At 42.3% G+C, this 11,523-nt stretch overlaps 1 protein-coding gene across 1 annotated transcript; it reads left to right on the forward strand.

Moving 5' to 3' along the window:
• The first annotated feature begins 1,162 nt into the window (after positions 1-1,162).
• On the forward strand, positions 1,163-10,735 carry IGFBP1 (insulin like growth factor binding protein 1). Its single transcript, XM_081883118.1, has 4 exons — positions 1,163-1,561; positions 4,923-5,101; positions 8,525-8,653; positions 9,722-10,735. The coding sequence occupies exons 1-4, from the start codon at positions 1,219-1,221 to the stop codon at positions 9,851-9,853; spliced, it is 783 nt and encodes a 260-aa protein (XP_081739244.1). The 5' UTR covers positions 1,163-1,218; the 3' UTR covers positions 9,854-10,735.
• Positions 10,736-11,523: the final 788 nt, after the last annotated feature.

An 11,523-nucleotide genomic window follows, 5' to 3' on the forward strand; every position in this document is an offset into this window, starting at 1 on the left:
ACCTAAGTTCCTCAAACTTATTGGCTCTTCACTGTAGCAGGCAGACCCGAATTTAAAGGGGGAAAGCACTGAGAATGGTGGTGTTTGAGGGTAGCATCATGCGGAGTATGATGGGGATTAAGTGGGAATAAAAGCAGCCGCAAAGAGGCAAACTATATGCTAACAGCTGTTGATGCAGCCAGGTGTCTTTTAAAAAATGTTTCATAATGTTATTCATAGTTAATGCTATCTGGGTTTTTTGCTGTTTTAATGCTTTGAATAGGTTTTGGATTGTTTTATTATTTGCACAATGCCCTCAGGTGTCTTGCAGCCCCTTGACCGCCTTCCCTCCCTTTTACAGAAAGCCTACAGAGATGGATTCCAGCCTGGTCAGATTCATGTTTCCATGGAAGGAAATCCCACTTGCTTCCATGGGATTTACTCCCACTTAAGCATGCATAAGATACACCCTTGGTTTATGCTAAACTATATGCAAGGACAGTCTGCGTTATACTTAAAGGGAGCAGCTGTGCGATGGAGCCTTTGATAAGCACGTAGCCCAGCCTCTTACCCACTGATGCCAGGGACTCACATCTGAGCTCTGCTAAAGCACAAGTGTATCCACAGGAAACCGTCCCAAATAATCCTTTGCAAACACACTGTTGACATTAGCTCCTACGTGCTGCTGCGTTCAGGAGTTACCGGATCTCAGGGGCTTTGATTACCCTCTGGGGGCCTCTCTGGGTATGTCATTGTCCTAATAACCTCCAGCCACATGACAAAAATTAAACAAGAGGCCTTTGAATCTGTTGCTGTGGAAGTATGAAGTCAGCTACGGAGGTTTCAAGGCGTTCGTCTCTCCTCCGTCTTTCTCAACAATAATTTAAATACCAGTAATTGAATTGTCCAAAGTAGCAGGACTTCTGATAAAGAGGAAAAAAAGAGTTCCTTTTCTGTAGACATATTTAGAACCGTCCTGGAAAGGCTAAGAATGAGTAGAATAGTGATGCATTATTTCATCATTTAAAAAAATAGAGTGGGAGGGGCACAAACTACCAATGAAATGATGCTTTTCTGTCCCTCCTGCTCAGACAATAGTTAACTTGGGGTTAAAGATTAACAGACTGACAAGGAACTGTATAAATGCCCTGTGGGTGGAACACAGGGCTAGCTGAACGTGAGGAAGCGAACGGGTGCTCCTCTCCAGACTCAGCTGCTTTGCTACTGGTCTCCTTTGCCATGTGTTCCACAGGTCTCGGCGGTGAGCTGCTGCTCCTGCTCCTCTGCCCTGGCCTCATCCTCGGGGCTGCTCTCCAACCCATGCACTGTGCCCCATGCACTGAAGAGGAGCTTGTGCTGTGCCCGCCGGTGCCTGCCAGCTGCCCTGAAACTGCTCATCCGCCAGGCTGTGGCTGCTGCCTTACCTGTGCCCTCCAGCTGGGGGAGCCCTGTGGAGTATACGCAGCCCGCTGTGGCCGGGGGCTCAGGTGCTCTGTGCCCCCAGAGGAACCCCGGCCCCTGCACGCCCTCCTCCATGGGCAGGGCACCTGCCTTCCCGCCTCTGACGCGGCAGAGGCTGCAGGTAAATAATGTGCCTTCCTGTTTTGCATACTGCTTTGCATGTCTAGCAATTAGCGCATGGTTAACTTACTTATTTTATTACATTTATATGCTGCCTTATTCTTCCAAGGAGCGCAAGGTTCTCCTCCTCCCCATTTCATTCTCACAACAGCTTTGTGAGGTAGGTTAGGCAGTGATTGGTCCAAGGTCGCCCAGGGAGCTTCATGGCTGAGTGGGGATTTGAACTCTGCTCTCCCAGGTCCTGGCCTGACACTCTAACCATTACACCACACTGGCTGTGGCAGAATGCCAAGAGTATGTGGCTTTGGCATCTTCTCCACAGCAAGCAGCCAGTGGCCAAAAAAATGTGGGAAATGTTCCTGCCTGTCAGAAAGCTGAGCTGTAGAAACCCAGGCTGGGCCCAGTGCCAGGGCAAAGGCTTCGTCCACTGAACATTCCAGGTTTGATCCTGAGCACCGGTGTGAGGCAGCATAGGTGGAGCTGAGCTCTGCCTGAGACCCTGGAGATCTGTCCCATAGGAGTCAGATCCACAGTGTGACTCCTGAAGGCACACCTTCACAAAGGGACGTTTTACTTATGGAGAAAGTTGGGGTCTGAGTGCAAAGCCAGGGGTATGTTGCTAAACTCTCAGTCAGAGGAAGAAACCCCCCAAGGGGCCTTCCCCCCTTCACCTGTGGCAGCCATGTTGATGATGTTAATGTGTGTGTGTTGTGGAAGAAAAGGAAGGAAGGAAAATATTTGTTGCCTCTTTTCTGTCCTGCTCCTGTGTTTTTGCAGACACCTGACAAGCAATAATTCTCTCTCATTCACATCCACACCATTTAATTTCTACTTCTCAGCCTGTTGTTAAAGGCATAGGGGTTACGGGTAGTTTTAATAGAAATCATAGAATCTTAGAGTTGGAAGGGACCCGAGGGTCATCTAGTCCAGCCCCCTAGCAATGCAGGAATCTCAGCTAAAGCATCCAGGACAGATGGCCATCCAACCTCTGCTTAAAAACCTCCAGGGAAGGAGAGGAAGGAATCTATTGAAAATAGATTCAATAAATGCTGTTGAAAATAGAATCTCTGCACCACAGTCCCCATCACTGGGATATGCTTTAAATTAATCAGCTCTGGAATACCGTTTCAGATGTCAGTGAAAATATTTATCATCTTTCACAGGACTAGACCTGTCACTACAGCTAGGAGCAAAGCATGTTGTGATCACCTGGGAGCAACCACAGACTCCCATCTGCCTTTAAACTCTCCTGTGCCCAGTTTAGCTTCTGTGGTGCCAATATTTCAGCTGTTGAAAATTACATTAAGCAAACCATAGGAAACTTTGTAGAACTGTGGCTTGATCATGAATGGATAGAATTTTGCTTTCCATTAGGATTCAGTCAAGGATTTACAAAATACTTGTGAATTCCTGAACATGTCTCTCCTGCCCCCCATTTTGCTTGTAGTTCAAGAGTCCCATGGCTCAATTTGGACATAAGGATTGCTTAAATGGAAACTGACACTTTGACACTAGCCAAAGTGCTATGATTTGAAGTGTAATGCAAAAAGACTTTTGCCTGCTGCCTCTCCCCCCCCCCCCCGGCCATATAGTTAGATCCAAGAGGTTTCCATCAAAGTCTTAGATTTCACTGCCACAGTCCCTTATTTATAAATCTCTCTACACCCCATCCCCACATGGCTTCTATTTGTTACCCCTTCTGTTGCCTCCTTTTTGCTCACCTACAAACTTTTTTGCACATTCAATTAGTACTTTTTATTTGAAAATTGCTTCAAGCGCTCTTCCCACATTGCACATGGGCAAACCTGGGGTTGCCATTTTCAAAAGGAAGCAACTTGCATGATGCAAATGTTTGCAAACGTGTATTTGCCATAGTCAGGCAATATTTTTTCAATGTACATTGTAACCAAAAGCCATTTGCTTATGGTCTTTAATAGTAACACTCTAGCATGATGGAAGTAATTGTTCTAGGAGCAATGTTCAAAGACATCCTGTTTTCATGCTTCAACACACATTAAAGCCACACTAGAGCTTGCTCTAAATGCAATGTTGGTAGTCCTGCATTTTGTCTTTCTGACCAGCTGAATGCTTGCTGTCTCCTCTGGACACCTATGAGCAATGTCACACCATTAACAGAAAGAAGCAAAGGGCTGTTGTTTACAGCTGTAGAAATTATCTTTCATTTCAGGATGCCTTCTCTTAGCTCTTGCATATGTTTGAATTTCTGATTTAATTGCTAGATTTTCTGTAATAAGTCACACTGTAGGGTTTTGAAAAATGTTTCTTATAAGAATAAGAGTTTGGATTTGCTATCCCGCTTTATCACTACCCTAGGGAATCTCAAAGCAGCTAACATTCTCCTTTCCCTTCCTCCCCCACAACAAACACTCTGTGGGGTGAGTGGGGCCGAGAGACTTCAAAGAAGTGGGACTGGCCCAAGGTCACCCAGCAGCTGCAGGTGGAGGAGCCGAGACACGAACCCGGTTCCCCAGATTACGAGTCTATTGCTCTTAAGCACTACACCACACCACACCACACTGGCTCTTATAACCACTGCTGGCTTCTGGATCTTTATACTCTGCACTAGAATCATCAAAATTCTGTATCTGTCTAACTCACATTTGTGATAAGAAAAGCTGAATCCGGAAATAAACAAAAATTACTTTTACGTGTACTTGTGATGGTTTTATTCCTCCTTCCTCTAAGAAATGCAGATGACACAAACAGTTCTCACCCCTTGCTCCTTTTTATGCTTACAGCCTTGTGAGGAATCATGGGCTGAGAAAGAGAGACAGGTTCAAAGTTGTCCAGGGAGCTTCATTTGTGGAGCAGAGATTTGAACTTGGGTCTCTCCAGTCTTTGTTCAACACTGCCAGATAGATTCATTCTAAGATGAGATTCATCTTAATTGGCATTATTCTTGTTTTGCATGATTCTACCGCTATTAAAAAAAAATCCCATAATTTATACAGCTTCTGTTAGTCACGAAGAGGGAAAAGGTGTTACATAGGTTACTATTGGAAAGCTGCATCTTCTGGCCTTTGAAAATCATAGCAACTAATCTGCACTCTCCCTAGGCACTGGCCTACACTGATTTCACAGCTATATGGGCTAGATATTTTCTTTTACTTTATTTAAGAGATCCAAGATTCTCGGGAAGTTGAATTATTATAGACAATACAGTGTTTTCAAGTTTTCATAAAAACCATGGCACACACAGAAGACTCCATATAAATGTCTGTTTTTCCTTGAGGGATGGAGGTTCCAGCCAGGATGTCGTAGTTCTGCTCTTCTAGAGCTGCCATTCATTTTTGCGGAGCTTGTGTGGAGTCATGTTTCCATTTGTGCTTCTCCCCTGCTAGAGTCCCTGGAGGCAGAAGACATGCCCCATGAAGACCGTGACATGACAGCTGATCAGCAGGACAACACCCAGCTGACGTTTGCTGCTGGCCAAGATAAGCCTTTCCCTTGGAATTCGGTCGCTGCCCACGAAAGTGTGAAAGCCAGGAGACTGAATGAACTTAAGAAGTTAAAGAAACAAGTGAGTTCTCTAACATCCATTTTCTCTTGTATCTGCACACTAAATTGAAGCAAAGCAGGCCATCAGTAGAAACATAATTTAGAATGCCATGAAATTAATTCCTTAAGCCATGACAAATTATATGATTCTAATGTGGTATAAATAGCAAGTGTTCTGGGCCTGACCATGGGGAACTCCAGTTCATATTCCCACCCACTCACCAAACTCGCCACATGGATTTAGGCAAATTGCCATTTCATAGCCACGAGGCTAAAATGCCACACACGAACTAGTTGGAAAAACAGTGTTGGGATACGTGTCTAGGGTAGGGCCAGTTCAAGACAATTTGCTACTTAGGGCAAATCAGAAAACTCCTCTTCCCTCCTCCCCCCAACCACCTGAGGCGACGAGAGGCAGCCTGGAGAAACCACAGCATGCGGAAGCAGCAGGGGATCACAAGGAGGCCAGAGAGGAAATAGGCAGTGGCAGTGATGGAGGGGCAACTCAGGGGGCAACTGGGGTGGTAGCGGCAACTCCTATCTGCAGGGAAGGAGAGAATCCGTTGCACTTCTGAAAGTTCTTCCAGATGTTTGGTCAGAATCTCCTTTCCTTGTAATGAAGCCATGGGTTCGGGTCGTGCTCTCTGGAGCAGGAGAAAACAAGCTTGCTCCCTCTTCCATGTGTCAGCCCTTGAGATATTTGAAGATGGATATCGGGGAAGAAATGGAGGCAGTGAGAGATTTTACTTTCTTGGGCTCCATGATCACTGCAGATGGTGACAGTAGCCATGAAATTAAAAGACGCCTGCTTCTTGGGAGAAAAGCAATGACAAACCTAGACAGCATCTTAAAAAGTAGAGACATCACCTTGCCAACAAAGGTCCGTATAGTTAAAGCTATGGTTTTCCCAGTAGTGATGTATGGAAGTGAGAGCTGAACCATAAAGAAGGCTGATCACCAAAGAATGGATGCTTTTGTATTCTGGTGCTGGAGGAGACTCTTGAGAGTCCCATGGACTGCAAGAAGATCAAACCTATCCATTCTTAAGGAAATCAGCCTTGAGTGCTCACTGGAAGGACAGATCATGAAGCTGAGGCTCCAATACTTTGGCCACCTCATGAGAAGAGAAGACTCTCTGGAAAAGACCTTGATGTTGGGAAAGATGGAGGGCACAAGGAGAAGGGGACAACAGAGGACGAGATGGTTGGATAGTGTTCTCAAAGCTACCAGCATGAGTTTGACCAAACTGCGGGAGGCAGTGGAAGACCAGAGTGCCTGGCATGCTCTGGTCCATGGGGTCACGAAGAGTCAGACACGACTAAACTACTAAACAACAACAACAAATCATGTCTCTTCTCAGTTTCCTCTTTTCCAGGCTAAACATACCCAGCTCTCTCCACCATTCCTCATAAGGCTTGGATTATAAACCCTTGATCATCTTGGTTCCCTCTTCTGCACGCATTCCAGCTTGTCAATTTCCTTCTTAAATTGTGGTGCACAGAACTGGACACAGTACTTATGTGGTCTGTCCAAGGCAGAATAGAGTGATACAGTGGTACCTCAGGTTAAGTACTTAATTCGTTCCGGAGGTCCATTCTTAACGTGAAACTGTTCTTAACCTGAAGCACCACTTTAGCTAATGGGGCCTCCCGCTGCTGCCGTGCCGCTGGAGCACCATTTCTGTTCTCATCCTGAAGCAAAGTTCTTAACCTGAAGCACTATTTCTGGGTTAGTGGAGTCTGTAACATGAAGCATATGTAATCCAAGGTACTACTGTACTATGGCTTCCCTTGATTGGGACACTATACTTCTGTTGATGCAGCCTAGAATAGCATTAGCTTTTTTAGCTGCTGCATCACATTGTGGACTCATGTTAAGCTAGATCCTTTTCACATGTACTGCTAGTAAACCAGGTATCCCCCATCCTCTATTTGTGCATCTGGTTCTTCCTGCCTAAGTGCAGAACCTGACACTTGTCCCTATTGAATTTTATTCTGTTAGTTTTTGCCCCTTTCTCAAATCTGTTAAGGTAATCTTGTATCCCGATTCTGTATTTTGTGGCATTAGCAAACCCTCCCATTTGTTTTGTTTTTTTCAAAATATATATATATTGGTTTTCTCTTATAACACACAGACAAAACACAAAAGAAAACATTACATTTGACACAACATAAAAACGTAAGAACAATAAAAACACACAAAATAAAATATATTTTTTTTCCTTCTTGTTCCCTGGTGTATTTACATTGCTAAAAGACTTTCTCGACACCCTCCAATCTGGATTTCATCATATCACAGTTACATGCAACCCCTTCCATTTGGTGTCTTCTGCAAATTAGATGAGCATCCCCTCAATACCTTCATCCAAGTCATTAGAAGCATCAGAGCCATCATGTATATTACACCCCACAGAGGAAAACAAGGACAAGAAATGTAGGTTCTAGCCTACTCTGAAGTTAGGATACTGGATTTCAGCAGTTTACAGCTGGAAAATACTCCCAGACACTAGGCCCAGCCAGCTGATCTTTCACCATGTTCCATATTTATCCTATGTTCAATGCTCACATATAACAATATACTCACATAGCACTGTAATGCCAATAAACATTTGCATTTGGTATCTTAATTACAAAGTTACTTGTTGTAGGATTATAATACTCTTACAAAACTGTTGTGAAAGGAATGTAATCAAAACTCTGAAAACTGTAAGGAACTATATTTACTATTTATTTACTAATAAATAAAGTAATAAGCAGAGAAGCAGTCATAGCAGCAATGTTATGAATTAGGATGGGAGGGTTTGCTGAGTGTCCTGTACCTACAAAGAAGTGCCACTTGAGAGCACCAAAGAACAGAAAGTGAGCTGCTTAAGCAGAACAGCATGGCGTGATGGAGCTCAGTCCATGTGGTTTGTCATAGAATCATAGAGCTGGAAGAGACCATGAGGGTCATTGAGGCCAACCCCCTGGAACATAGGCATCTTTCACCAATGGGGGGCTCAAACCCATGGCCCTTGATTAAAAGTCTCCTGCTGGCTGAGCTGTCACAGACTTAAGAGCATGAGTATTATGAATACCTTTGACAATGACCCTTGGATGCAGTAGATTCTCTTATTTGTCTGAAACAACAACTTGTGTTGTTAGATAGCAAGAGTCATAGAAACATCGTCTGGTTATATAATGCCAAGGTTTCAGGTTCAATCCCCGCATGGGACAGCTGCTTATTCCTGCATTGCAGGGGGTTGGACTAGACCATCCTCAGGGTCCCTTCTAACTCTGTGATTTTGTGCTACCCAGCCACGAGTAAGGCCCTTTGGGTTCAAGGACTACAGACTTTAAAATGCATTAATAAGTAGTTTGCTCCAGATTTCATTATAAAAAGTTGTTTATATATCAGTTCTTATATGTTATTATTTAACACTTCAATATTAACAACATTCTTTCAGGCACCATGTAAAAAAGAACTCTACAAGGCGCTGGAGAAGTTAACCAAAGATCAAGAAAGAATCGGAGGAGAGATATACAGATTCTATTTGCCCAACTGTAATCGGAATGGATTTTACCACAGCAAGCAGGTAATCTTGTTTTGGGCGTAGGGATGGATAACTGCTGGTTTCTCTTAGATACACATTTTTTCTTTCTTTATTTCAGTTTGCATCAGTTTGTGGCTTATTAAATAATTTTAGGGTCCTCGTGAGAATCCAGCAATATTTTATTGTGTCTATCTCTTGAGGCATACATGTTGATATTTTCATGCACACTTTTATCTCATGCACACATTTTTGTTACCATGTTGCGGTTGAAGAACAGCATCACAAAATATGGAGAAAGGCCAGTTTTGAAGGATAGCTATGTTTCTGTTCATATGTTGTCTTGAGAAGTGCAAATTGGGTACATTTGCATCCAAACATGAAACAAATTTCTTCCACATCCCTGGAGTCAATAGCTAGAGTCAATTCTTCCCATGTTGCTGAAATGAATGCTTTCTTTGGAAGAAGGCCTCTGTCTGCAACAAGACAGTGGAAACAGCAACTTCCTTTGGTAGAAAATGGTTTTCAGTTGTACAGGATTAGAATAAAAAAGGAAGAGGGGGAGAAAGTGCTTTGGAATTAGCTCTATGCAGACTCCTCATTCTGAGTACAAGTGTGAAGATCCCACTCCATCACAACATTGATATCCATGTGAAAGATATGTATGGGACCTACAGACGCAGCTGCTATGTGCAGTTCATGCCTTCTGCACATTTGGAGGATACTCAAACATCAGTCCATGTACAAACGTTCTTCCGTCGGCATGGATATTGGGTGCAGAGAGTGGGAGGCCTTGCTCCCACAACAGCAAATCATTCCATTACATTGTCTGAACAATCTGAAGTGTAGGTCCCCAGTCTCCACACATTTTAGTAATAGAGACACTCCATATCCAACATTATGCATATATAATTGATTGAGCAATGCAAACATATGGCTGAGTGACAATTGCTGTTTGCTTGAATTACTAATTTTATTTCTACCCACATTGAGTAGCCAGCATCCCTCCGATGTGTTTCAAAATTGAATGACTTCCTCAAATAACCTCATCTCATGAAGCATCCACTCCATTTCAATTACTTTGAAATAAACTTAGTCATTTACCCCAACTAGTGTGAAACTTCACTTGATCGAAGTCCTGCAAAATGCTGGTGTGTCTATCCAAAAGATGGGAGCAGAATTCCTGGATCCATCGAAGTGACCGGCAACCCTGAATGTGAACAGTATTTTGACTCACAAGAATAAGAGCAAATATACAACAAAGTTTATGCAAGTAGACTCCAATTTTTCCACAGTCAAGGAAACCCTCAGGCAGCAGGTCTTTCAGCACAGACTGGTCACACAGCCTAGTCCTAGGCATGATTTCTCAGATGCAAAGCCCCCATGATCCCAGGATGCACTGCCTGTCAGTGCATATAGGACTGTGACCTAGTGTTGCAGGGGAAATCCCCAATATTGTCTCATCTTGTAATCTTAAAGAAGATTGGACAGTGGAGATGCTGGACCTTCAAATGTAGAAATAACAGTAACAGGACTACTTTTGTAGCCTGATCATATTTCATGATTCATAAACAGTGCTGGATTATTTATTTTAAATTTTTTATATATTTTATTTGTCTGCATTATTAACTTATAAATCTGTATTCTTCAATACTTTGATACTTAATATATGATACTTTTAATATTGTTTCTCTGAAAATATGCACTTTTTCTGTTTTCAAAGAGCACTGTAGATCAGTTAATAGAGTGCAAAAATTATGGAGAAAATAGTTTTGTCAATGATTACTTTTGTATCATGTATTTATGCCATTTGAAAGTGTAGTGTAGATATGAAAACGACACCGAGTACAGTTCTAGTATTTATTTAAAAGCCTATTGCATTTTCTTTTTCTTTCTTTTTATTATGCTTTATTATAAACAACACCAAAAATCAAAAAGAAAAACCATACATCTATGCCAATTGTTACACCAAATACAAAATAAACAAAAGAATAAAACCATATATTCTGACAGTAGATCTTCTTCAAGTACATTTAACTTCCCGTCTTCTCCATACTTCATTTAATATTTACAAACTTATTGCATAAACCTGTCTGTTCATTTTATAATAAAGTATTATTCTCCTATGATCTTGTTTCTTTATTTCGTACAACTACAGAAGTTATTCAAAGGCAGCGAGCTAGTTCATACTGCAACAATTCTTCTTAAGATGTGTTTCGAAAATCTCCCACTTTGCAATAAATACTTGTTTTGACTTATCTTTCATTTTTTTGGACAATTGGGCTAACTCTCCATATTTGGCTAGTTTTTGTAACCATTCTGACCTGGAAGGGATTTTATCCCTTTTCCAATTAGTCACTATTAAGATTTTCACTGCGACTGTAGTGTATAAAAAAACTTATTTTATATTCCTAGGAATGTCTGGCCCTGTTATTCCAAGTTGAAAAGCTTCTGGTTTTTTAAAAAATGAAACCCTAAACATTTTTTAAAGTTCTACATAGATGATGTCCCAGGAGATCTTAATTTTTTTAACATAGCCACCACATGTGGAACATAGTGCCAGTTTCTACACCGCATCTCCAACAAGTACTAGATACATTTTTTTACATTTTGGAAAGCTTCCATGGCATCAACAATATTGCATTTTTTAGAAGTTTTCCCTCAAAGTATAACACGCTGGCCTTGGCCAATAAAGCGAGATGAGCGCCGCAACCCCAGAGTCGGCCATGACTGGACCTAATGGTTATGGGTCCCTTTACCTTTACCTTTATAACATGCTGTGAATTTCCAATTAACTTTACATAACTTTTCCCACTCTTTCATTTCTATATTATACCCAAAATCCTGGGCCCATTTAATCATGACAGCTCTCACCTCCTCCTCCTTAACTTCCCAGTCAAGGAGGAGGTGGTACA

This window comes from Podarcis melisellensis (assembly GCF_964234715.1).
Source record: "Podarcis melisellensis genome assembly, chromosome: 12".
NCBI classification, from domain to species: Eukaryota; Metazoa; Chordata; class Lepidosauria; order Squamata; family Lacertidae; genus Podarcis; species Podarcis melisellensis.

Bases quoted from the DNA above. Each gene is read 5' to 3' on its own strand.
- IGFBP1 (XM_081883118.1), top strand. From the start codon at position 1,219: ATGTGTTCCACAGGTCTCGGCGGTGAGCTGCTGCTCCTGCTCCTCTGC. The intron at 5,102-8,524 runs GTGAGTTCTCTA...ACATTCTTTCAG, and splicing joins TTAAGAAGTTAAAGAAACAA to GCACCATGTAAAAAAGAACT. The intron at 8,654-9,721 runs GTAATCTTGTTT...TACCCCAACTAG, and splicing joins GATTTTACCACAGCAAGCAG to TGTGAAACTTCACTTGATCG.